Raw genomic sequence first — 26,560 nt, 5'->3', positions numbered from 1 at the left:
TTCATGACCTTCCCCATCAGTGAGGACCCCCTCAGGTGAATGCCACCAAGGAAAATCCTTGTGCTCACACATCTATGTATTTAGAGAAGAATCACTGCACCTGACTGCAAAATTGATTTCATAAAATTATAAATCAGAATCCTAAAATATCAATATAAACAAAAAGCAAGGGAGAAACTTCTAGTGCCTGCACATCCCTCATTTCACACAAGAAGAAATCCCCTCTGAGTCTCAAAGTCACATAGCTAGTTCATGGCAGAGCCAGAACCAGAACCTAATCTTCTGACTCAGAGTTCAGTGATCTAATTCAGGAACTGATGTTAGAGCCAAGATTAATTTACCCAAACTAACTCTGCTTTCGATGTTTTGCTTAATGATAATTTGAAATAATTACACATAGTTAAAGAAGCAACCAATACTTGCATTTCTGTCGACAGTGTAAGAGGTCCAAAGGGGCATCAGGAAGTCATGGCTATAACCACTCACAAACTGGTGCTGGTAGAGAAGACAGACCGAGGTGTTCCTCTGGAGAACTCTGGGTCTTCCATAAGGTAAAGTGCTGCACTTAATAACCTTCTCTTGGGTTGTAGGGGAAAAATGAAACCACCATTCAAACATACTTACTGTTGATATATTCATCCAATTCTTTCCTCTACTTAACCCTATTGAAAAGTTATTTTTAACTATAAAAAAAAGCTAATTACAAAGAGCAGAACCATAAGGAATTAACAAAAGAGATTCACTATAGTTTTTGCCTATGAAGATTCTGAAAGATCGATGTAATAGCAAGAGATCACAAGAGGACACTATGTGAGATTGTTAGAAATTTTAGCATTAGGACTTAAAGAATATTGCTAAAATTCTTTAAACATTATTTTAATGATTTATTCTTCAGGGAAAACTCCAGACAGAGAAGTTTCTGGATGATATGGATGCTTGGAAAGCAAAAATTCACAACTAAACTTATGAGACTGAGCTGAATGAAAGAGTAATAGTATAGACCATTTATTGTACTTTTTCCAAGTACCAAGTGCTTTGTAGAGTCCTTTGTATACATCATCTAATTTAATTCTTACACAGCCCTATGAATTAAGATTATACGCCCATTGTACAAAAGAGAAATCAGTAGTTTACAGAGAGTGAATACTTTTTCCATGGACATATAGTTCCTCCACTCATATTCAAACACAGATCAATTCCAGAAGTGTCATCCTTCACCACAACACTGTCATCACAGGGTCATCAAAGATTTCTCTAAACATTTACAGATATTTTGATTTTATTTTATTTTTGAGAGAGAGGGAGAGAGTGAGAGTGCATGTGAACAGTGGGAGGAGCAGAAGGAGAGGAAGAGAGAGAATCCCAGGCAGATCCACACCCAGTGTGGAGCTCGATGTGGGGCTCGATCTCAGGACACTGAGATCATGACCTGAGCCGAAATCAAAGAGTTAGATGCTTAACTGACTGAGCCACCCCAGGTGCCCCACATTTACAGAGATTTTATATAGACAAATTCAACTTGGGAATTATGCAGAATTCACCTTTTTATTCCAGAAGGAAAAGAACTGAGCCAAGTAACTTAAGGATCAGAGACTGTATCAAAGTGTTTCAGAGAATATATCAAAGTGTATCAGAGACCATATCAAAGGGATGCTGAACATCCCAGTCACAACTGACAAATGTTAGCAGTTATCTGTATATTAAGTCTACTTAATCTTCACTCAAAAGTTATGAAGAAATAACTTTAGATAAATAAGCCAATTTATATTCTCTTGTAATGAACTAAGAAGCAAGTGAGACAGAAATTTAACAGGTGTTTACAATGGACATCTGAAGGTCTCTTATAAACCTATAAAAATCTTCAAAATCTCAAACCACCTCCACTATGTTCATAAAAAGTAATTCAGCTTCCACTAAATATATGATGTGCTGTAAATATCCCTTCTTTCCTTATGTCGAATGGTCTAGACTGTCAAGCAAAGACATCTCCACATTTCCTCAGGTGACAGTCCTCCACCACTACTTTTAGGTTATTGGTTGTTCTCAACTAACACCCCAAACCAATGTTCTGTGGTTCACATGGTTGAGAAAAAGCCTGCTTCCACATTCCAAGCTCAAGGGTAAACATGCCTTACCTTCTGCCACAGTCAAATTCAACTGTATCTCAAAATCCACAACTGGCAAGACCTAAAAAGTTAATAATACGATTTTAAGCAATGAGAGACATGAGGTTTGGTTTTGTTTTATTTTTGTCTTGAGACACGTTTTAATCTCGTAACAACTTCTACAGGCTAATTATTCCATCATGGAACAAAGATAAAGCCATCTTGTACAAGTCAAACATTTTTTGACAAAGAGGATAAAAGTTCGGATGACATCTGCAAAAAGACAAAACTATTACCCAAGCATAACACTATGAATGAAAAGAATCATTGCATTATAATTTTTATCACTACTCTTACAGTCTTTCTATCAGCCTAAAACAAAATGGAAAGCATAAAATCAACTGCTCCCCATATCTTTAAGGACACTATCAGTTTTGTTCACTTGTCACATATTTTCATCTTCTTACAACTATATGTTAAGATAGGAGTAAAAAAGAAACAGTGCCATATTCCATTTCATACCCCCCAAAAATGCGATTTTCCCTCTAAATTTAAAATTAATTGAGAGATACTTTAGAGAAAGAATACTGTGTTTGGTTGATAATCAAGACCTCACTGCTACGATAACAGCACAGATTCCATGATTCAGGATCCTCCAGGACTCAGCTGGACTTCTCCCAACCTGCACCCAGGTCAAGTCACAGCACCAAGGGATAAAGACAGAGGTGAAAAATGCAAAAACCAGGAAGAGGAAAAATAAATGATAAAAGGGTGGCATGTGTTCCATCAGAATTAAACATAAATAGATATTTATGCCCACTCACAAACTTTAATTTGATCATTAGGTGTTTCTATAGCATGAGCTATGCAGAGGGTGCTGCAGGATCCAATTGGGCTACACTTTGGTCAGTACTTACTGAGGGATGGCACGAGCAGTCAAGGTTACGTCTGGGGGTTCTTGTGAAGGGGCACTGTACCACGGGGTGGACTTCTTTGGGATTCTTTGGGGTGTAAACAGGATTCTTTAGAAGGTGGTTAAGACTTCCATGAGTTCCGTTATTAGGAGCAGGTGTCAAATTCAGTAAATCTGCATAATTCCGAGAATGGTAAATGGTTACTTAGAGGTTTCAAAAGCAAATAAACAGCAGACTTATCCTATGACTTTTATTTTTTTAAACCTTATCTATATAAGAGTTCTTTACTCTCTACATAAAGTGAAACTATGAAACACTCTGGAATTTTAGAGCATTTATAACTATGATATCCTTAATGGAATTACTGATATGTATGCTATACTTCTCTATGGAAACTTCTGAATTTTAATGTGTATGACTATAGTAACCTCCATGGCATGCTTACTATATGCCAATCACTGTGCTAATGTATTTATCTTACTTAATCCTCAAAACAATTTAATAAGTTATTGCCAATATTTGGTAGATGAGTAGTCACTATGATTACTCATAGTGCTTTGCTCAAGGCCTCAAAGCTAGTATGGAGTAAGACCTAGGATTCAAAACCAGCTTTGTCTGAGTCTGACTCATGCTCTTGGTAATAACCCAACAGCAAATGCTTCTATAGTAAAGCACTTAGGATATGCCAGGCACTGTTTTAAGTGCTTTAGGACATATGAATTCATTTAAGTATATAGGCTCCCACTAAAAGAATTACACTGAGGACATATTTAAGGTTTGCAAATGCCCAGTATCATTGTCAGAAAAAGGAAGTAATATTTAAAACACAATATCCAACCATAAAAGTACTAATTAATACACACTAAACGAGGCATGTATCTAATGGGTCCTCCTCAATTTCTACAACCTTGACATTGCCATCCATTCAACTCATCGCTACCAGAGGTTCCGCCTGTCTTGTGCACCCTTCACAGCCTCCAAACTCTTTCTTGGGCTTCCACCCCAGACCTGTTTCGATTGTCATATAATTAAGCCCAAGGCCTGGCAAACTGTTACGCACTGGCGATGTACATATCTCCCTCCTCTGCGTGCTCCACTTTACCTGTGCAGCCTAGTGGAAGAAACGTAAGTCATCAGATGGCACAATCCCCATATTTTTTTCAGTGACTCTGGGTCAGGAAGAAGAAGGTCTGTCTCCCCTCATCATCATCTCTACAAAGGTGCCCACCATGTGACCTACTTTTGATAATCCCATTCCAGCTCTGTTTTCAGAAGAAATGAAAGAAGCCTGTTCCACTTACCACACATTAAATTATAGACCTCGATATTTTCAAAGGAGTCAACCTCAAGGCGGTGCTTGAATCCAGGTCCATAGCCAATAAAGAGGGCCTAGATGGGCCAGAAAAGTAAGAGTGTGTCAATTCATTTCAGCTATGGACGTAGCTGGTGACAATATTATTTTACATTATCCATGCTGTACATATATAAACTGGTTAAGATAATGGGAAAAATACTGTGTCCGTGGACTCGGCGGGCTACTATTTTAACCCGTGTTGCACATTCAATCTAAGGACATGTGGGATATTTCTCTCAGCTTTACTGCAATTCCTGACCTGACAGAACAGAATGGATGATGAAATCATTGCTCATCTGTGAAATGGGATACGAATGTCACCCTGCCCATCTCACACAGTGCTGTAGGCATCAAATTAAATCACCGTTGTGGTATATCCTGAAATTTTAAATTGCTAGATGAATGTAAGGCATCATCTTCACTTAGAACAAAAGTCTGATATCTTTTCCCCTATTAAATCACTAGTTTTCATTTACCATGGGGCAATGTTCTTAATGGAGGACAAATATATGCAAAGTAACTATTAGAAATTTAGTATGAGGTAAGTCACATGTTCATGAAACATGCATATAAAATTTTAACAAAATTCTATTAATGTAATGCCCAAAGTAAAACAGCTATAGAAAATTATAAGCTTCATTAATTCTCATTCAAGACATATAATCACACTCCACGTTTCTAAGTCTATAACTTTATACAGTTTTCTTCAGATATAAACTATTTTTTTAAGTATAACAAGTTTACTTACTTGCATATTTGAAAACAAATTGTCAGAACCATGGAATCCACTTCCACAATGTTTCCTTTCTGAAGGAGTCCTAATTTTGACATAATATGAATTAATGATGTAAAGTCCATTCATACTGCCAAATTTATAATCGTGACATTATTTCTGTCCATAAGGAATAAGTAACTATTTTGTTAAACAAACCAAAAAAAGGTAAACAAAACCACCAGGCTTGGAAAGCATCAAGGGGTCACCTTTATCTTTTATTTTGTAGATAAATCAACTCTATAAGCAGTGTGGCATGGAGGGGAAAAGCCACTAGCATTGACACATAACTAGTTTTGAACCCTGAGTATGCTATTTACTAGCTGTGACTTTGGCAAGTTAGTTATCTTCTTCGGGTTTCAATTTCATGTTGGGTTGTTTGTACAAATTAAATGGCTTAGTCTAAAGAAATCTTTGGAATACAGTAGATGTTCGTGAAATGTTAGTATATTATTAATATGAGGGTAAGGACCATCCCTTCCTTCATATTTTTCTTCCAAACACTAAAAGCACAGCTCTCTAGTGAAAGGAGAGACAGTGAAACGTTCACCCAATCCTTGTTCACTGCTTAGGTTTTGCTTTATCATCCTTGGCTTCCTGGCAACCATCAAAAGAGTTAATTATCATGTCTTGAGATATTAACAATATTAACCATCCGAATAATTTTCCAGCACTCCAAAAAACTGAGGTGAAAAAACTACTCTATGAAGAAAGTAATTGCTTGTTATTATAAAGAGCTTTTACCAATTATTTGATGGATTTAAAGGTATTATTAGTATAGCTGTAATGTGCAGAAGAGATACAATGGTTAAGTGATAAGACTAATGTAGAACATAAGAAATAATCAATATGGATGTGAGCAGAGCAGTGGTTCCTAGCTGGGGGTGGATGGTCCTCCCCAGGGAATTTCCAGCAATATCTGGAGACATCTTTGGTTGGCACAACTGTGGAAAGTATACTTTTTCATCTAATGGGTAGAAGCCGGGGATGCTTTCAAACATCCTGCAATGCACAGGACAGCTCCCCACAACAAAGAATTATCTGACCCAAAAGGTCAACAAGCCAAGGTTGAGAAACCCCGGGATAGAGTGAAGAGAATCATATTTGTACAGTTTTCATATAACAACATTGTTGGAAAGGACCCAGTGGTTACTTTGAATCACTAACATATCAGGCTAAGTTTACCTGGAAACCGTTAGAACTTACAATGCAAGCTGCCACTGAGGGTCCAAATAGAATGTCAAGGGCTCAATCCTGTCACTTTTGGCAAAGTGCAAACGCTTCGGTAAGAAATGTTTCAGGTAAGGTTTGAAGTGCTGGTTTGGTTCCCGGCACTGAAATTATAGAAGGTAAAGAAATACTCTTATTTCCATATTTTCTTAGGTGTAAACTTCTCTTGAAATTGTTTAATTCTGTATGAATTTTTTCTGATAAAAATTTTACCAGCCTGCTCAATAAGTCACAGATGCAAAAATAACTAAGTTCTTACTACTTATATAATGTCCAGTTGACCATTTCCAACAATTCAATACTCACTGCTGCATAAAAACCCCAAAACTCTTAGACCACGTAACTCGATTTTATGAGTTACTACTGATATTCTTTTCGAACACTTACAACTACAATGTTAAGAACTTTCTTTAATACTTAAAACATATCAAGTAAAAAAATGTACTATGGATAACATCAAGACAAAAACTTATTTTTTAAATGGGCATAAAAAAGACTGGTAGGAAATATATAATAATGCTAACAATACCTATGGTGTTATAGCTACAAATTTTTTTCCTTCTGTTTTTTTTCCAATTATTTCTTTACTGTCATAAAAATTAAACAATGACAATAAACGAATTCTTAAAACCTTTTTTTAAAAGATGTATGTATGTATGTATGTATGTATGTATGTATTTATTTATTTATTTATTTATTTGAGAGAGAGGGATGAGTGGAGCAGGGGGAAAGGAAGGAGCAGATTCCCAGGTGAGCAGGGAGACTGACACAGGCTCAATCTTGGGACCCCAAGATCATGACCTGAGCTGAAGGCAGACTATAAACGTCTGCCTTCCAGGTACCCCCTTAAAAACTTTCAACACTAGTTTATTGGGACATGTCCTTAAAGATCTTTAAAAGCAATAGGGCATTTAAATGCTGGCCCACATACTCAAAAATTCTAATGCTAAAATCCTAAGAACAGATACTGAAGCTCTTTTCTAAATATATATTAAACAAAACTAACAATAACTAGATAATGAAAACATAAAGATACTCACAGAAAGATTTCTGGCAAGGTCTTCATAATCAACTGAGGGGGGGACAAAGGTAAGAATTAATTGTTGATGGTATGCCACAATTAAAAATAAAACAAAAATGCTGAATGTCGGACTCAAACTCTATATTTAAGTGTCAAAACAGGTTTCAAACAGCCTATTTAAATCATTATGTATTAGTCATTGGCAGGAATGAGACAGATCGTTAGGAACCACCCCTGTCTGTGAAATTGTGTCATATTGTTAAATGAAAAGGCAAGTTACAGAATATCTATCCATCCATCTCTTCATCCATATGTGTCCAACCATCTGACCATCCATCTATCTGTCCATGCATCTAGATCTAGTACGATTTCATGGTATAAAATTAAAAAACAAACATGTCTCATATACGCATACCAGATATCTAGGAAGACATTGTCCAAGCCTAGCAATGCTTATCTCTAGAGAGAGGAAATGAGTTGTGAATTAGGGAGGTTTAGGGAAACTGTTACTTTTTACTTTACATATTTTGATATTCGATAATTCCAGAACTTCCAAATGAGAAGGACATAGGGCATCTTAGAAGAGGGTGCAAGTAGACTAGTTTTGAAACTGAATTTGTATAGCAAGACCACAGATTTAGTGTATTCTATGCTACAAATCAATGAATGTCTAGCTTTCCAAAGATTCTTCTAGCTATACTTTACATAAGTTTGAGAAAATTATTCAGATAAAAGAACATGTATTGTATATATATTTTATGTATGTATATTGATAAATTAATTTGGAAAACAGAGACCTAATGAGATAAGGGTGTGGTCAAAGCTTAGGCATCCCATCCTAAACAGGGCATTGCCCCCACCTGTACAGTTTTTATAACAGGCTTTGTAACAATTGTATACTACTTTCATAAATTAAAAAAAAATACTAATTAAAACTTGCCAAGCATATAGAGTCTATGCTGAGTGTCACTATGTTAACATACTGTTTAATATTTGCATAAACATTTTCCTGCAGTGAAATCTGTGTCTCCTCATGAATATTCAAAATTATCTATGGAAATGTACAACACAGCAGTGCCCAAACCTAACCAATTCCGTTAAAAGTCGGACAAGCTTTTTTCTCTGTTTTAAAGTTAACTATAACAAAAAGATAAACAAGACTTGCTGTAGGTATCTGACAGTTACCAAAGACGGCAATCAAAAAGCAGGCTATAATGGAGGTGCAAACAATTAGGAAATGGACTTCACTTGCAAAAGAATTAATATTTTAAAAAATTTCTTGGCAGTTGGGGTTCCACATGTAGTCAAGACAGAATGTGAAATTTCTTCTTCTCTGTTTACAAAACACACTTTTACTGTGTTTTGGAATGGTCAAGGACAGAAACCTGTTGTTTATAGAATTTTAAGAACTACAGAATTGCCAACATTCCTCCTCATAACAAAATATTATTCTATAACAGCTCTAAGCTATTTTAATGGATTGTCATTAATTAAACTTGAATACATCCAGCTGAACTTTTCAGAGTTTTTTTAGTACAAGTAATCTCGAATCTAACACAAGTAAAACACACACTACAACATAAAATTGTACTAAGCTCAACAAATAATATGCTTAGCAATCAATAACAGAGATAAGTGGTTAGACCTGTGTCCTCACACCCAATGCCTTTATAAAATCCCTTTGGGTGCAGAAGATCTGCATTGGAAAATTAAGCATGAAAGGAAATTAACTCTAATTGATCCACTTTAGTGTAGAGATAGAATAAGTTAGAGGAATGTATTCTGGATGTAATCATATTCAAAGTTAGCATCCATATATACTTACATGTAAAATACTTATCTGGGACATCAGAGGGTCTCAATCGAGCTGCAGGTCCATATACAATTTTAATATCTTTAACATCTCCCAAATACTTATTCAGATATACATATTTCTTGCAACTGCCTTGTTCCATGCCTGGGAGAAAAAAATTCCCAAACGTGTTGCAACTTTAATAAGGAATTTAACTTTTAGAAGAGAATTTCTTTCACCTCCAGAATTTAATTCAATAACTATGTGCTCAGTGCGCATGTTAGTTAAGCATCTGATAGGTAAGACACAAAATTTCAGCTATTTATACCACTTCACTTCCAAAAAAACCAACTTTTTCCCTTCCTTCATCCACAATTAGTTTAGTATTTCTTCTTATATATGTATTACAGTATCTTTATGTGAGGAGGAATATCACAGTTTCAGAGTGAATATAAAAGCCTACTCATTTTCCCCAGATCACCTAGAATATGAATGGTAGCATAAAATTCTCAGTCTCATTCCAGAACTGTAGCTTCTTTGGAACAGAACTTCTTATAACCGTTTCTAGAAATAGCTTTTAGTAATTATTTCTGAAGCAAACAATAACAACAAGAAAAACCAACAAAAAGAACTTGTTTTCTATTATGTACTCATTGCTTCTGTACTCTCAAGGCTGTTACACAAACATGTTCTAAAGGTCAAAGTAAGTAAAAATGAAATTAACGAAGCACCAGAATTAATTTATACTGGTTCTAAAATCAGATTTATCATGCTAAAGAAAATAGGAAAAGCACATAATAATGCGTTCAAGTTAAATTTGAAATTGTTAGACTAGATTTACCAAAATTTAATATTAAATCCTTTTTTTTTAACTCTTTAAAATTCCTGGTGTAAACCTTCCCCAAATCAGGAGATGGGTACATTGTCACTGATAGGCTCTTAGGTTTCTGTGAATTCTGCATTTTATTTGTACTTTATGTTTAATATAATTTTTTCCTAAAAACTTTCCACAAGAAACTACATTAAAAAATTAACTATAACAATCAGAAGAAACAATGAAACAATAACCAATCAAGGAAACTTTTTTGGGAGCACTATTTAACCTGAAGGGTAAATGATGCAAAGTCAGATTACCATGATCGGAAATAAGGATAAGATTCAGGCATCGATGCAAGTTCAGCTCTTTTAGACCATCCATCAGCATGCCAACCATGTTGTCAACCCTCTGCAATGCTCTGATGACCTATGAAAGGGAAGCAATTTCATGTGATGGATTCCATACTAATGGCTATTTCTATACAAAGCTATCTCTGTGAATACAAGGAAAGTTCAGTGGATGCAACTACTATGATGAACTGACTGACATTAAGCTAAGACGGGGCAGGTAAAACAATGCCCATTAATAAAAGAAGGGTCCAAATCCCATACATATGTGCTCAATTTTAAGTACTGGGAATGACACCAGCTGATCTGATTGTCTAAACTGTCAAAAATGTTAAAATTATTCACGAAATGCTTTTTAGAATTCTTGTATTTGATTTTTAAGATTAGAACTAGGAATACAACCCATTATTTCCCTGCAAACTGCATATATTTTGCATATGATATAGCACAAGGACACAAAAGAGCAAATGGTTTTAGCAACCTGCTTTTGACATTTCTCTTTTCAGCTCTCCTTGCAAAACCACCTGAGGAAAATTCTTTGCAATTCTACATGTGCTGTTATGTATCAAATCAGTCTTATCTCTATGGTCAATGAATTTCACTGTAATATGAAACAAACTCCCTCAATATGGTCTTTCATTCACTCAAAGCTACCCAAGTAATTCGAATTGGAATTTTTAAGTATTAAAGTGGGTTTCGATGTGGCAGTAATATTAGAATTTAATAGAGGTTACAAGTTGGTGAATATGATATGAAAAGCAATGGGCTCAATCTTGAATGCAGATGAATCAGCAAAGTAGTACTTTAGTAGTACAAAGTAGCAAATCTTCAGTGAAATTAGAAAAGCACTGGCTTTACAATTCATATGATCTGATAATCTAATAATTACCAAATGAGTCTTAGACTTCCTTGTAGCCAAACTGACCTGGACAGAAGTCTTAAGTGTCGGGGAATTTAGTGAATGAATAAAAATTACCCTAGCATCTGGCCAACTGTCAAACCAACATAACACTGACAAGAAGCTTTTCCCTTTCACCAATGATGACATGGTTGCATTGTCCACATTGTCCACCATGTGTCCTCCTTACTGTACCTCTAAGGAGCACTTGTGCTTAGCTGAAGGACAGAAGCCAAGCAAGGGCACATGGAATCACTAACTACATTAGAGCTGCTGCAGATGATTTTGATGGAAAGAGTCTAGAGAGTAAATACAGACCCAGGCTGAGAGTTAACGTCCCTCTCTCTCTGCTCATTTTTAGCTGACAAGATGGCACCTAAGAGGAACCTATGCTCTAAGAGGGGCAAATCTGGAGTAAACCCAGGGTAAGGGAAACCAGGAGAAGATGGTTTAGGCAGGTGTTTTAAATTCAAGTGAGAAAAATGAGCCTATGTTCTCCCCTCGTTCTGCTGTTGCTGAAGCAAGCATCTAGAGCAAGAAGCACTCTCAAAACTGGAGCTCACAACAGACATGTTAGGATAGGCCCTGGTCTAGACTCTGCGCTAAAGAGTCTTTGAGGCTCACAAACTATCCAGCCTGGAGGTGAAATTCTAGCTATTCCTAGTCTTTTATCTCTTGGAGTCACATGGGGAAAAAGATAACAAAGATTCTGAGATTAGGAACACCGGCTATACTGATTCTCCTTTCATCATGACCAACAATATTCACAGATCCTTACTTCTTGTTTCTTTTCCGATCTAGGGTCACAGATTAAACAGACATCATAAGGGAAGTCAGCTTAGAGGTACAAAGAAAGAAGCTCAAATCATTTTCTGTTCTAATGCTTCCTCTGCTCCAAGATACAAAAATTATATGGCTACACAAAAACTGAAAGCAGTATTTGATCTTTTAAAGCACTATACTGATTACAAACATAGCCAGGAGTGAGCTAAGTTCCTGAAAGAGTGTCAGGTCAAATAAGACCTTACATTGACAGCCTTAATCCATGAGCTGTTTCCCCATCTCTAGCTTCCTAGTAACCGCTCAATAAAACCATAGTTATTTCAAATTCTCTACAATTCTGACAAAATTTCCTATTTTTTGATGCCCAAGCTCTATTGTGAGTCTGAGCTCAGAGATCAGAGATATATCTCTTAGGGTAGAGAGGTCATGGGAGGCTTCTTGTACTGTCTGACTAATTCTCCTATATTTACATAGAAAACTGGAGTCTTACCCATTTACAACATTTCCAAAGAGCCCTTAGTTTTTAGGTCAGTGGAAAGAGAAATGGAGTGGATAAAGGCTTTGGAATTGAGAATATAGAATTTATCATCGGTTCGATTTAGCACTGTGGAATGTATAGACAAGAAAAATTCTCCCTACTGTTATTTTTATGAAAGGGCATCCTTTGGTTTAGTAAAACTGTGCTTATGACTCATTCCAGAATCCTGGAATCTTAGAGAGTAGTCTAGAAACCTGCTTCAAAGCAAAGTTTAGTTAGAAGTAATCACTGATAAAAAGGTACTTACTTCACTGCTGACTGGTCCATACGAATGACCTGAAGAATCTGGTTCTTCTAAATACAGAGTGTAAAAGTGTGGTCTAAATCAAACAGCATCAAAATGTAATATTTTATAAACACATTGTAAAACAGAACGGAAAGAATAATTTAACAATCGATAGTGATTAAAAAGTCTACAACACTGGGGTAACATTTCTAAACTTGCTAAGAAATAATTTACAGGTTTGGAGTTCTTCAAAATGCTCCATAAAAATAATTCATTTGGATATAAAAGGCCAGAGCCAATTGCAAAGTTTCTTGCAGCTCATTTTAAAATATTGTGTAATTTCTATAAAACGAAGGAGTATTTACCATAGAAATTAGGCCTTTACATACCTTTCATCTTTAGGAAGCTGCAACCACTTAAGAACAGCCAAAATCCTTTCTTCAAATGGTATTGAACTAAAATTAAGAATAAGTAAAATGAAACAATTTGTGACAATTATCCGAGTTTAAAACATCAGTGTTTTTCTTACCCAAAATAGCACTGAAAGACTAAAATAATCCCATGCATTAATTGTGTTTAAAACAGTGCAAAAGTTTAATTTGAAAACTCAAATTTGTTTCCCCAACAGAGGAACAAAGGTTAAGCTTTACACATATGAAACCTGTACCTGGGTTTAAAAATTTGCTTCTTGGGGCGCTTAGGTGGGGCAGCCTGTTAATCGTATGACTCTTGATTTTAGCTCAGGTCGTGATCTCAGGGTCGTGAGATCAAGCCCTGTGTGGGGCTCCCCACTCAGTGAGGAGTCTGCTTGAGATTCTCTCTCTCCTTCTCCCTTTGCACCTCCCCCCACCCACACATTCTCTCTCTCAAATAGATCTTTAAAAAATAATAAATAAATAAATAAATAAATAAAAATAAAAATTTGCTTTTATATCTACTTGAGGATATTATTCCTATATCTGAGAACAGTAATTGCTAGCAGGTGAATAACCCATGTGTCAATACATTCTACAAAGGGTACCTCATGGACAGCTCACTCACTCGTGACTCTTAAATAAAAATTGGAGTCAATCCCCTCAACTTCACTTTTTATTCCTGCCCAAATATCTGAATGCAAACTCCAACATGTTACCAGCGCTTTCTACAAAACTTCTAGAAAAAAACTTTGTCTACTTTTACTGTCCATCCAACTACCCAAAACTTATTTACCCTCCATCTAAAAGGTAGAGTTCTTTTTCTGACTGTTCTCCTTTTTCAGCCAACACATCACAGAAATGCCGGAACTTGGGACTTGATAAAAAAGAGAAACTTGAGGTTTAAAACAGATTAGCTGTTCTGAAAAAAGTGCACCTATACATACCTATTATACATTTTATAGATGTCTGGGAGAATTCCATTAATTTCAACATCTGATCCTGGCCAAAAAAATGTACCACTTTTCAGGCCTTGATGTTTAGCAGTGAGCCAAATCTGGGGAAGAGAATGAAGGCAAGTCAGAAATGTACAACCGTGCGTCTGTTAGGAAAGTATGTGTTCATGCGACATCAATGCACTCCTCTCCAGTGTTAGTGTTTTTGAGGTTAAGGAGCTTCAGCAGTGAGACTATAAAATAACCACTTAGTAGGACTCAGCAGCAAAATGAAATGAAATAATCAGAGATTAAAGTAACCTAAAAAATATAGACACCATCAGTTGGCAACCTCTGCAACTTTCTGAGCCCTAGTCTTACTTAATGGGCTCCCCTTGAAAGAAGAAAATATTCCCAAGCATACATGTATGTAATTTGTTAACATTTTTGTTATGTAACTAACACTTACATGTACTTACTGCCAATTACAATTCTAAATAGTATCTCCATAAGCATCCCAATTATTAATTTGGCTAATGCTCAGAATCACACCCCGAGGTAGTTAATGATATCATCTACAGTATAAATCTGAGAAAACTGAGCCACAGAAAGAATAATTTGCCCAAAGTCACATCATTTTAAATATCAGCACGAAAATTTGAATTTATACCCTGCAAATTAAACATCATGCTCTTTTTCCTTCTTAGAGGGATATCAAGACTATCCAAAAAGACCCCACAGAATTTTTTTGGCAATTTTTTAAAAAATACAAAGAACACATCTAAATCATGGCCAGAAAGAACCTTCTAAGTTAGCATATACAAATGAAGTCAAAGTTTACCTCCTTTAGAAACAGTTAGTTTTATGTGGATCAAAATATGGCCCCCAGACCACTGCTATAAACTACTAGGTACAAGAAGGTAGAATCAAGCAGAAAAGAAAAAGGATTCAGAATTTCCCCAACGCAGCTATGAAATAAAACTACTCCCATTACACAATGATACAAGCTGTATTTAGGATTATCAGCATTCATCTCCATCTACAAAAGGATGGCCATGGACAAGATCAATGATGTAGGTTATTAAAAGCTCCAGGGAATCTGTTATTTTACTCTAATTGAAATAGATGAGAATAATTAAAAAAAAAACCATTTTAGTAGCTAAAACAAACAAACAAACAAACAACTCACTGGTTCTCCTCTGTACCACTCAGGATTAAATTTCTCCTTACTTTTAAGTGCAAAGAAAGCGTTCATTTTGGGATCATACATTTTATTGTCAATTATGCCATGAGATTCTGGATAAAGTCCCTAAAAATACAAAAAACAGGTTTTATGCAAGTTGTGAGTTTTTAAAGGTTAAATAAAGTCAAAGAACAAAATCATCGAAGAGAAACAGGTAACTGAAGCTACAAGAAACTTAACATAGTTTAAGGAGAGAAGAACAAAACAATGGGATTGCCAAAATACAACCAACCACTCAAGATCTTATACAGTATTTGTGTTTTAAATTATGTAACAGGAGAAAATAAGTGAGGAATCGTATGGATGAGGGTCTACATAAATGGCAGCCCCTCCAATTTTTTTAAAGATTTTATTTTTATGTACTTATTTATTTGAGAGAGACAGAGTGCAAGCAGGGCTAAGAGCAGAGGGAGAGGGACAGGCAGACTCCATGCTGAGCACAGAGTCTGACATGGGCCAGATCTCACAACCCTGAGATCATGACCTGGGCCGAAATCAAGAGTCGAATGCTTAACCAACTGAGCCACCCTGGCACCCCTACAGCCTCCCCAATTTTTAAAAAAGTGTTGTATTTTCCTTTTGCATTGCTAAGTAAAGCATTTCTGTAGAACAAACTTTGTTTTAGTTGAGTCTGAGAATAGCTCGTATTAATACAAGCTAAAGAATTAATTTTCTGGCGTCAACCCTAATGCCTAATGAATTTGACTTGTTTTTCTGGACTCCAATTAAACTGGGAAACTTTGAAACAAAAACAGGCCTATAATCCTCTCTAGAGTCAGGCAAAACGGATTGCTTAAACTCATACATCAAGATGATTGGAAAGACAAGTTGAGAACCCACGAGTGTAGGACAAATTTGTACAAATACAGCAAGCTACAAAACTGTAAGAAGAAACAAGAAACAAAAATTGGAGAAATCTTAAAACTGAAAGGAAACCAAGAAATCATTTGTTGGAGTCTTTATAGTCACCTCTTTTCAAGATGGAAAAACTGAGACCAGAAGGTAAAGTGACCTTCCCCAAACTGCCGTTAATTAGCGGCAGAGCAAAGGCTAGGTTTCCTTGCTTAACTATATACTGGAAAAGAAGTTATTCTTTTCTGATCTGATGTCTAATTATTCCCTCAAAAAATGTAACATTTACATCTCACTTCTGTGAACAACATATAAAAGTTGAAACTTGGAGCTTACAGTGACAATGCTGTAGTGATTGGGAAAAGTTTTTGTTGGATACACTGGTCTCATGTTTTTGGTGTGCGTTCCACAGTTTTCTACAAGGGAAAAAAAATTAAAGATTGCTATTAAATGCAATTGAAAATCTGTTTACTTCATCTAGCTTTGCTAGCAAATAAGTCTAAATAGTATTAAAAAATTAACCCAGGAGGGATTTATAACCATATAAAACTTTAGGGTTAATTATAAAGCAACACTATAGATTCAAATTCAAAGATAACAGTTAATTTTTCTCAGAAAAATATTAAACAAGATAACTAAGCCAATGAAAGAATTATCCCATGCTTATCAATAACATTAAGTTCCAGATGGACCATGTGTAATAATGATGCCTACTAGATCTTTGTCTGATATTACTTAGTGGTCACATACCTAAGTTTTAAGAGGTAGTTAAAAAACAAACAAACTGCATTGGTAGCAAAATCTGCAAAATTAAAACAAGGGTGGAGCAGTAGCTGGGGTGGGGGACAGTGTTCCAGTGTGAAAATCCAGAACCAGCTAACTCTGGACAAACTCAACACGGCTTGAAAGACAAAAGGCATCGTCTGGCTTCATGCCAGAGAAAGCACAGAAGTCAGACTGCTCCGGATTTAGCCTTGATATCATGCTCCTTTTCTCCTGCCTCTACTATTGAGAAAAAAACTACATAAACCAATGAATCTAGCATTTCAGTACATCACTGCTGAAAACGTTCCTCCGATTGGCAAGCATCTATGAATCTCAATACCTTCCAAACAGCGCAGAATTACAGAGTATGTCCCCCAATTATCCACAGCTAGGGCTGAGGCTAATTTTGTGCTGATTTCTTTTAAACATCACATATAGTACCCACAACTCCTTAATTCTGAACTCAGGATGCATATTTGGTGCTATGGAAACAAACTTTCCTCCTAATGGTCACAAAGGACCAGATTCAAGCTTCAAAGCCCATGGGCCAAACTGGGAAGAACAGAGCCTTCCTTGACCATGCCTGCTTTTTGCTAAAGACTTTTTTTTCCATGTCAATGATTATGTATAAAAATTATTTTCTTCTAGGTAGAAATTAAACATGGAAATTTTAGAAAGTTTTCCCAAAATACTTTAGGTTTCTCATAAAAGAAGTAAAATAAATGCACACATGTATTTACTGAGAATGATTTTAATGTTTAAACTAATCTCATATACTCAAGTCTTGTAAATAATATTTTAGAATTCCAGAACACTAAAATCCTTGTATTTACTTCTATTTCAGCCTTGTATTACACTGTAACTACTTAACTATTGATCACTGATAATGTGCAAAGTTCTACAATTTTTATACCCATATACAATTTTTTTCCTTTCTCAATAAAAATGATGATACAAGTGATACCCACAACTGGGGGTTAATGTGATTTAAAACCTCAGCATTAATATTAAGACCATTCTACTATGGCATCAATAACTTATAGAATAATCATTCCATTAAGGCCTTTGTATGAGGCAAAGAAATTGGAACGATACTATAGGATAACTGGAAATATTCAATGTCCACACTACTAGAATCATATCAGAAATACTTTCCTTTTGAAAATTCTATTTTAAGATGTGATATTAAATCAATGATTTTCCCACAAAAGGAATCCAAAGTTCTAAGAAAAAAAAATATAAACTGTATCATCTTAGAAGTATTTAAAAGGCAACTTCAAAGTAATTATAATACTGGAGACTAATTCCTTATCATCAGGTTCAACTATTTCGCAGTAGTGATGTTTGGTAAAACACATTCTGCCGGTATTTTCCCAAAAAAAAGCCTGCCTCCCTCGGCTATCTCACCGAAATGGTGACACTCCCAACAGAGAACTCTGAAGTAACTCACTTAGTTTGCTAATAACAGGAAGAAGGCCACTCCAGGTGTGTAAATATTCTGCCCTGAAGCCATCCAAGGAAAATAAGAGGGTAGGAGGCGTTTCAAACCTGGATAATGAAAAAGAAAAAACGATGTTTAAAGAAGAAGGAAGACAAACATCCATGAAGGTTCTTCTCCTTCCTTGGCACAGGTCCAGTGAAGATTTCTCACTGAGGTTGGTTATGTAATCTAAAGTAAGCTAACAAGCTCAGCAAGCATCCTTATAAAGGAGATTTTACACTGACATTTATATACATGCTTTTACCTTTCATTAAATATATATGATATATACATATATCAACAAATAGTATTTCTTAAGCACTCATACCATTTTGAGCCACTGTATGGAGAATATCATTCACAGTCCCTGCTATTCCAAAAGCTGGACCAAATGCTAGTAAAATGTAATAATATTTTCCCAATTTGCAGGAGAATAAATGTTAATAAATAGCATTTTCTAAATATGTTTTTGTTTCCACTAAGTTTTTTCCTGAACAACTATCTTCTGATATTGTCTCTATGTGAATCTACTAGATGGTACCTCATATCACATAAATTATATATAAAATTTAGTTTTTAAATTTACTATATTTGAAAGATATTACCATTTAGTAGAGAAGTTTGAGATGTACTCACTACTTTTAAATAAACAACAAAGAAATGATCCAAAGCTTGGAATGAACAGTGAGGGTGCACGTGTATGTACGCGCAGACACACACACACACGATGTATGTGGTGTGGAAATCCAAAGAAGGAGGCAAAAAAACATGCACAGTGATGTGTTCAGTCAAAGAGAATAACTATGGGCAACTGTTACATGGCCAAACCAGAGCAGGCATGGTTCAGAAATTCTGAACTTTTAATGATATCTGGGGGATGAGAGGAGATCTGTACATAACAGGATAATTGTAAAAAGCAGTTTACTCAGTAATTTAAAATTTGAGAGCAAATGCTTAATTTTGCCTTGCCTTTTTTCAATTCTACCTCCTCCTCAGCTTACTCTCACACACAAACACAAAAGAAAAAAAAATTGGTATATAACTTCCACTAACTAGTGTTTGTACCATAGCTCAGTTAGAAGATTCTAGAATCAGCTGCATAGGGTCTCAGTGGTCCATTACTGTATAAAATTATTTGTATTCATTCAACATAAAACATAAACAGTTTATTGTGCCACCAGGTAAATATACTAGCATGACTTGCAGTATAACACATGTTCCTAATTATGATCTCATTGTAAAGAAAGGAATAGTTACATTTCCACTCAAAGGATCAATATTACCACTGAAAAACAATGACCAATATGTAGAAGGAAAAGAAAGATTCAAAATTCACTAAATCTAAATTTTCCAATATACCTTAGAATTAAAGCTCAAGGTGCAGGAGAGGTCCCTTTGAAAAAAGTCTCTTCTATTGTAATCTTTTGGTTTGGGTTTAGTTTTTTGTCGCTACTACTGTTGTTTTAAACAAAAAAAGTACTCTCTCATCCAAAGGAAAAAAAAATACACATCCTATAAGGCAAAAATAAATTATATACACAAACAAAATAAGCTAAAGTACAGCTTTAAAATTTTTAATAGTTTGGAAAAAAATCATGACTTTAAAAAAGTAAAAATGTATTTCTGAAGATGAATAATTCAAATTATACAAGGTAGTAGATCTCAAGTGGAACAAAGATAAATATATCTAACATCTTCATAAAATTTCCCCTCTTTGAATTGCACACAAATTTTTTTGATGGCCTAGTATACATAAGGTACCGTGCAAAATACTTTATGGACAAAAAGAACCAATATGAATAATAAAAATTATGCAATATTCTCTCACAGATACATTGCTTATCCCCCAAAATTTATAAGTGAACCAAAATACAAAAAATAAAAAGAAAGCTATAAAGTAATTTGCTACAGGTTTAACTCTCAAAGCTACAAAAAAAAAAAAAAGAAGAAGAAGATTGTAAGAAAGGGAAAATGAAGGGGGGAATCAGAGCAGGAGACGAACCATGAGAGACTATGGACTCTGAGAAACAAACTGAGGGTTCTAGAGGGGAGGGGGGTGGGGGATGGGTTAGCCTGGTGATGGGTATTAAAAAGGGCACGTATTGAATGGAGCACTGGGTGTTATATGCAAACAATGAATCATGGAACACTATATCAAAAACTAATGATGTAATATATGGTGATTAACATAATAAAATAAAATTTAAAAAAAAAGAAAGAAAGAAAGTAAAGGGCCTTCCTTCCTAATAAGAAAGACAAAAGATTTCCACCCACTGATCATGGACAGTAAAGACTAAATAGTCATGACCTTCCTTTTTTTCTGTTAGCTTCCAGAGTGAAGGGTCATTCCATAATTAACTCTACACCACCAGTGCCCAACACAAGGCCTGACTAAAAATAACATTTAATGAACCAATGATTGATTATTATTTTTATTCTGTGGAAAGAGAAAAAAAATAGTACTCTAAAAAATTAGTATTTCAGAATATCATCTTACCCTGCTGGACACTGTGGCTCATTAATGCTCTCACATGTTTCTTCTACCCAACTTTTTTCTCCTAAAATATTTTCAAGAAATAAAACAAGTTGAACACACTGAGCAGTGACAATAACTGTGATGCTGTGAGACATATTATGACAGATTCCAAAAACAAAATGTTAACAGATATGTAGATAATATGGGGCATGATTCTAGGGAAATACAACAAATACAGAAAGTTACTATGTCTCATAATAACAGTTAGTTGATATCAGGAAGAAAAAAAATGTATAACTGCAAGACTAAAACATATCACTGTATTTGTGGGAACTTAAAGGTACCTTTTTCATTCTTGAGTGGTTGATATTTTCAGCCAAAATTTACAAGCCTCCTTTTATCCACCCAACAACATCTTCTAGTACTAAATCCTCAATATCTTAGTTCCCCTCATATCAATTTCAAAGAACCCTTGGACAAGACATCACAATAGCATCAGCTCACATAATACCCTATAACCCTGGGCAGTAATTCCACATCTCTTCTTTCAACATGTAGCAGACACTGTCCTCATTCACAATGAGGGCATTTGGGACATAGAAGTCAGCCAGGACTGCAAAAGCCATCTTTCCACAAGGCAGCATTAAATGTGTAGTTAATGTCAAAATAACATGAAGGGGTGGTAGCGGGAGAGGGAGTAACTATATACACAGAACAAGATTTGCTGTGTGTAGGTCGTAGGAATTCCTCAACCGATGGATGGGTACAAGATTCACTGCATATTTTCTTGACTCGCATGTTTGGATTTTTCTTTAATAAAATGCTTTTTAAATATCTTTTCAGCCAACATGGTTGGTCAATAAATAGGACCCCTAATGTAAAAAATGACAGCTCTACAAAACCCCGCTGCCACCAAGGAGGATGGCCGGCTGCTGTGGACGCATGAAGAGCTGACCTTGGCACACGGCGCTGAAGTTGACACAACAGTCACCCTTGTCCCTGCAGTCATCTGAGCAGGAGCACAAGCTTCTGGACAACCTTTTCTCCCCACACCTGAATTTGTTGCAAGTCCATATACGTTCTAGAAACAAACAACAAAATACACGTTATGGTCAAAATTCAACACATCAGAAGTGGACACAGACTGGCTCTCCTCTGGGGCAGGATCCACGAGACACAGGGAACTCTTTCATTCCTCAGAGTTCCTCGCAGGGTCGGCCACCACAGTGGTTGATGTGAACTAACAGAAAACATGCATGCAATAAGTGTTATTATGTTGCTAAAAAGAACAGAATTTCATCATTTTAAAACATGGACAAACGTTATTATCGTACAATTCTTATATAGATTTTTCTTGGCTTTTTCCCACCAGCCGTTTTCAGGGTTCTCAAAATTTCACCTGAATCTGGTTTATTCTCATTTAAATATTAAATATCCATGACCTATGCAGAGAAATCCAAATCAAACTGAGAAAATGTATATACTCTGATGGTTGTATTTTGAAGTGTAAGTAGACATGTAAGTACACGTGAAACTAATCTAACATTCTGTGTCAACTCTATACTTCAAGAAAAAACAAGTGGAGGGTGCCTGGGTGGCTCAGTTGGTTAAGCGACTGCCTTCGGCTCAGGTCATGATCCTGGAGTCCCTGGGATCGAGTCCCGCATTGGGCTCCCTGCTCAGCAGGGAGTCTGCTTCTCCCTCTGACCTTCTTCCCTCTCATGCTCTCTCTCTACCATTCTCTCTCTCTCTCAATAAAATAAAAGTAAAAATCTTTATAAAAAAAAGAAAAAGAAGTGGATGTCTAAGAACTCTTGTTTTAAAGAGCACACACTGAAAATATTCATATATTTCAAGCAGCCTTTTTGAAGTTAGTTTAAGTGCAAATTAGATTATATTGGCTTTCTGCATACATTAAAAACAGGCATGGTTTGGCTCTCCATAAAGTGTTGAACAAAGGCAAAACTCGTGACATTTTTTTCTCTAAGGAAATACAAAGGCCAAATTTTTAAAAATCTCAAATGAGTTAGATAAATCACATACCTAAAGGATGTAGAACTGGTCCCTGATCCCCACCTTTTGCCCTGCATATTTTTTATAAGATTTTATTTATTTATTTGAGAGAAAGAGCATGAGAGGGGGGAGGGTCAGAGGGAGAAGCAGGCTCCCCGCTGAGCAGGAGCCCGACGCGGGACTCAATCCAGGGACTCCAGGACCATGACCTGAGCTGAAGGCAGTTGCTTAACCAACTGAGCCACCCAGGTGCCCTCCCTGCATATCTTTATTTACCTGGTTCTATACATGTCTCCTGGTAATCCAGACAGCAGTTTCCAAGGTCAACGCAAGCAACATCACAGCGGCAGTTGCCAAATGTTCTCTCAAAGCAGCGACCTTTGCAACTTTTCACTGAAAATAGAGAATAATGAGTTAGAGCTTTCGGATCATAGAAGCACAAAGCAAACATCAACTAATATACCTAAGATAGATTCAAATCCTACCTTAGGAAGCACAGATGGCATAATAAAGGTACCCAAGAATCTTTTCACAAATACACGTAGAAAGTGGCACAAAGAGAAGGCACAGAGTTTTGATTTTAACTCTTGCCATTGAAAAAAAGAACTTTTAAAATTTATGACAAACCCAACCGGGGCTGCTAAGACTTAAATCCTTATGGCACAGTAAAGAAAGTCAGAAGAAGGGTTTGTGCTGAATGTTTTATGCTCAGAAAAGGTTGGCTTACACAGCCAGAAAGTTCTCTAAAATTTTGAAATGTGAGATAAGGTTTTAAAAGTAATTATCTGAATATTTCAGAGAAAGAGAAAGAATGCCCGACTTACCTCACCCCCAGGCTTGGTGTATAAAAGAAGAAACGTCCGTGTACGAACATTCTGCAGGAGTACCCCTCCCCCCATCACCTAAAATACCCATTTGGCCTTCAGATCCAGCCTGGTGCCCAAACTCCCCAGTCAAGGTCTGATTTACTTTTTTTAAGCTTTTATAAAACCTTGTCCTTCCCTTCCATCAGTTATTTCCATCTGAACTAGAGTATTTGGTTACTATCCCAGTCTCACACTAGACTACCAGCTTCCTAAGGACAAAGACCACACGTGGATTTTGCCCAGCATACTGCATCCCGGCACCCCACAAGATGCTAGTTGGTACTAGCAAGTTTTTGTTAAATGGATACATGGTGAATATGGAAGGAAGACTTCTTATCAAAAACAATAATTTTATGTTGTAACTGTTTACTAGATACCTGGAAAAAGCTAGGTTTTCATTAGATTACTAAAATCCACTTGTAAAATAATGCAAATCCAACAGAAAAAAAGGAATAATCCTAGCTCCTGACCACCAAGGCCCACAATTTTAAAAGCCAAGGGCACGTAACAATAAGTTCCTGATTGCCCAGAGATGCTACCTGGTTACCTAGTAACCCGTCCAGGGCTGCTTCAGCAACTAACTCCCTGGGGAAAAAGAATGTCTCAGGAGTCCCTGGAGAAAGTCAGGGAGAGGGCTCCAGGGGCCTAGCACCAGAATCTTTAGGCCATATTTGCTTGTTTGTTTCACTGTTCTTAATTTATTTTTTGTTGCTTTGGGGGTTTTCTCTTTGGTTGGTTGATTTTTTAGTCCTAGCCCCTCTTTGTTGTTTTAGGATGAAGTTTTGCAAATAAATAAAGTATTATATGGCTAATTCAATAAAAGAGCTTCAAGAAGGCTCAAACCAGCATCAAATCTGCAGTAACTACTGGGGACCCACAGATTAGGACATAACACTTTCTCAATCTCATTCTGAAGGAGTCTAAATAGCAACACACACACACCCACGTGTGCACACAAATTACTGCAGTAATTACCTTCTTTGGCACAGCTGGGTTTCAACCCAAATATACAACCAAGGATTGTTGTTAACACACAGACTGACAATACCTGGGGGGAGACAAAAGAAAGTTATATAGCTTCAAACTCTTTTATTTCGTCAAATGTTTCTAAAGTTGCTGGTGCTGCTTTCCTTCCTGATGTGGGTGCAGGTCACATGGATGTGTGTGCTTCGTGAACATTCAAACTGCATACCTATGCTTTGTGCATTTTTCTGTAGGTATGTTATATTTCAAGAAAAAGCTTACTTAAGTGTTAGCAAACGAATCTATGCCATCAAAGATTAATGCTTCCAGAAATTTCCCAGATAATGCAAATAAATCCAGTCAGAAAATTTGAATAATTAAGGGAAGGAGAGAGGGAAAAAAAAATCTATTTAGAGACTCAATTTCTTATTTGTCAATCCATAAAAGGTAATATGAGACTATTAGATGCCTCTTTTACATAGTTTAACTACATAAACCCTAAACAATATCCTCACATGCCCCATGCCCCACGGCAGCTTGTGGGGAGAGGCACCAGACAGGGCTGGGAACTGTGCTGTGCGCCCAAATGTTACCACAAACTGGTTGTGTGACCTGGGGGAGATCACTTATATGCTCTAGACATCAGATTACTCATCTATACAATTAAAGGGCTGGACTACATGGATCACTAAAATTCTTTCCAGCTCTAACATTTTGCCACTTTCTCATTCTCCACTCTTGTGGCCTTTGACATTTTAAGATAAGTAGATGCACCACACAGAATTTTTATTTGAGAATTAGAAAAAAAAAAAAAATCCAGAGAACCCTCAATATTTTTAGTGGCATGGAGTTTCCCTGAGAGCTCTCTGGAATCTCACTTTGCAGGAAAATCCGACAAACCATGCATTCAGTACCACCTATGTGTAAAGACTGTGTTATACACAGGAAAGAGTAACAGATGCCTCAGGGAGCTTCTATTTGTGTGGGAAAAGGTAAATATAACAGCATAAATGGCTCATATTTGCCAAGTCCTAGGAGACAGCTCCAGTCCCATAGTTGTTTAAAGGAGAAGAAAGGTTGCAGTGGTTGAAGAGAAGGAAATCAGAGAAGGCTTCATGGAGAAAGACTTTGGGCGGGGCTCTGAAAGGGGGAGATGATGATATGATATGATCGATGATATAATAGAGCACACTTCTAGGAGGAAGGCCAGCATAAGGACGGTTCTGAAGGAAGAAATGGAAGGCAGCAAATGAACAACGAGCAGCTTACTTTGGCTAGAACAAAGAATATGCAAAGGGGAATGGATGTAGTGGGGACAGGTGGAGTGGTGTTTCCCAAAAGCCAAGCTAAAGAGATAATAGAGACAAGAGCAATGGGTGAATGGGATAGGGTGGAAGGTGGGTGCAGGCTTTTCTGAACTCTCCCTCAGATGAGACATATCAAGTCTTGACCATATATGCCAGTCACCAGGTTAGGTACTGGATATTCAGTAATAAAACAGACATGACCTTTGTCCTCGAAGTGCCTAATATCAAGTGACTACAAGAACTAAAGAGAAAGGAAATGGTTAAGTAAACTGAATCAGCAGGTCTAACTTATTTCAGAAAAAATGAGAGTAACGGAAGGGAGAGCAAGAGTATAGCGGTTCTCAAACACAACAGGGTCGAGGTGAAGCCTTTTTCCTGGGAAATCAAAAACCTAAGTATATGTATGTCCATTGAAATAGGGAGCCACCAGAGGAAGAGCTTGAACAAACA

General features: G+C 36.4%; 1 protein-coding gene across 2 annotated transcripts in view; it reads right to left on the bottom strand.

The window, feature by feature from the left end:
- The window catches only part of ENPP1 (ectonucleotide pyrophosphatase/phosphodiesterase 1), a 73,579-nt gene that overhangs the window by 13,053 nt on the left and 33,966 nt on the right, over window positions 1-26,560 (bottom strand). For both annotated transcript variants that reach the window (XM_025865519.2, XM_073893944.1), the window contains 19 exons: window positions 24,816-24,888; window positions 23,251-23,367; window positions 21,917-22,042; window positions 20,983-21,043; window positions 18,456-18,553; window positions 16,577-16,656; window positions 15,335-15,454; window positions 14,158-14,267; window positions 13,187-13,252; window positions 12,819-12,891; window positions 10,323-10,431; window positions 9,222-9,353; window positions 7,416-7,447; window positions 6,352-6,479; window positions 5,122-5,191; window positions 4,321-4,408; window positions 3,023-3,192; window positions 2,136-2,187; window positions 424-578 (listed from right to left, as the gene is read on the bottom strand). In XM_025865519.2, the coding sequence (XP_025721304.1) occupies window positions 424-578; window positions 2,136-2,187; window positions 3,023-3,192; window positions 4,321-4,408; window positions 5,122-5,191; window positions 6,352-6,479; window positions 7,416-7,447; window positions 9,222-9,353; window positions 10,323-10,431; window positions 12,819-12,891; window positions 13,187-13,252; window positions 14,158-14,267; window positions 15,335-15,454; window positions 16,577-16,656; window positions 18,456-18,553; window positions 20,983-21,043; window positions 21,917-22,042; window positions 23,251-23,367; window positions 24,816-24,888 (1,860 nt within the window). The remainder of the gene's footprint in view (window positions 1-423; window positions 579-2,135; window positions 2,188-3,022; window positions 3,193-4,320; window positions 4,409-5,121; window positions 5,192-6,351; window positions 6,480-7,415; window positions 7,448-9,221; window positions 9,354-10,322; window positions 10,432-12,818; window positions 12,892-13,186; window positions 13,253-14,157; window positions 14,268-15,334; window positions 15,455-16,576; window positions 16,657-18,455; window positions 18,554-20,982; window positions 21,044-21,916; window positions 22,043-23,250; window positions 23,368-24,815; window positions 24,889-26,560) is intronic.

This window comes from Callorhinus ursinus, unplaced genomic scaffold, assembly GCF_003265705.2.
Source record: "Callorhinus ursinus isolate GAN/ISIS: 27379988/994484 unplaced genomic scaffold, GSC_fseal_2.0 scaffold6, whole genome shotgun sequence".
NCBI lineage: Eukaryota > Metazoa > Chordata > Mammalia > Carnivora > Otariidae > Callorhinus > Callorhinus ursinus.
This window is presented reverse-complemented; position numbering and strand designations above follow the sequence as displayed.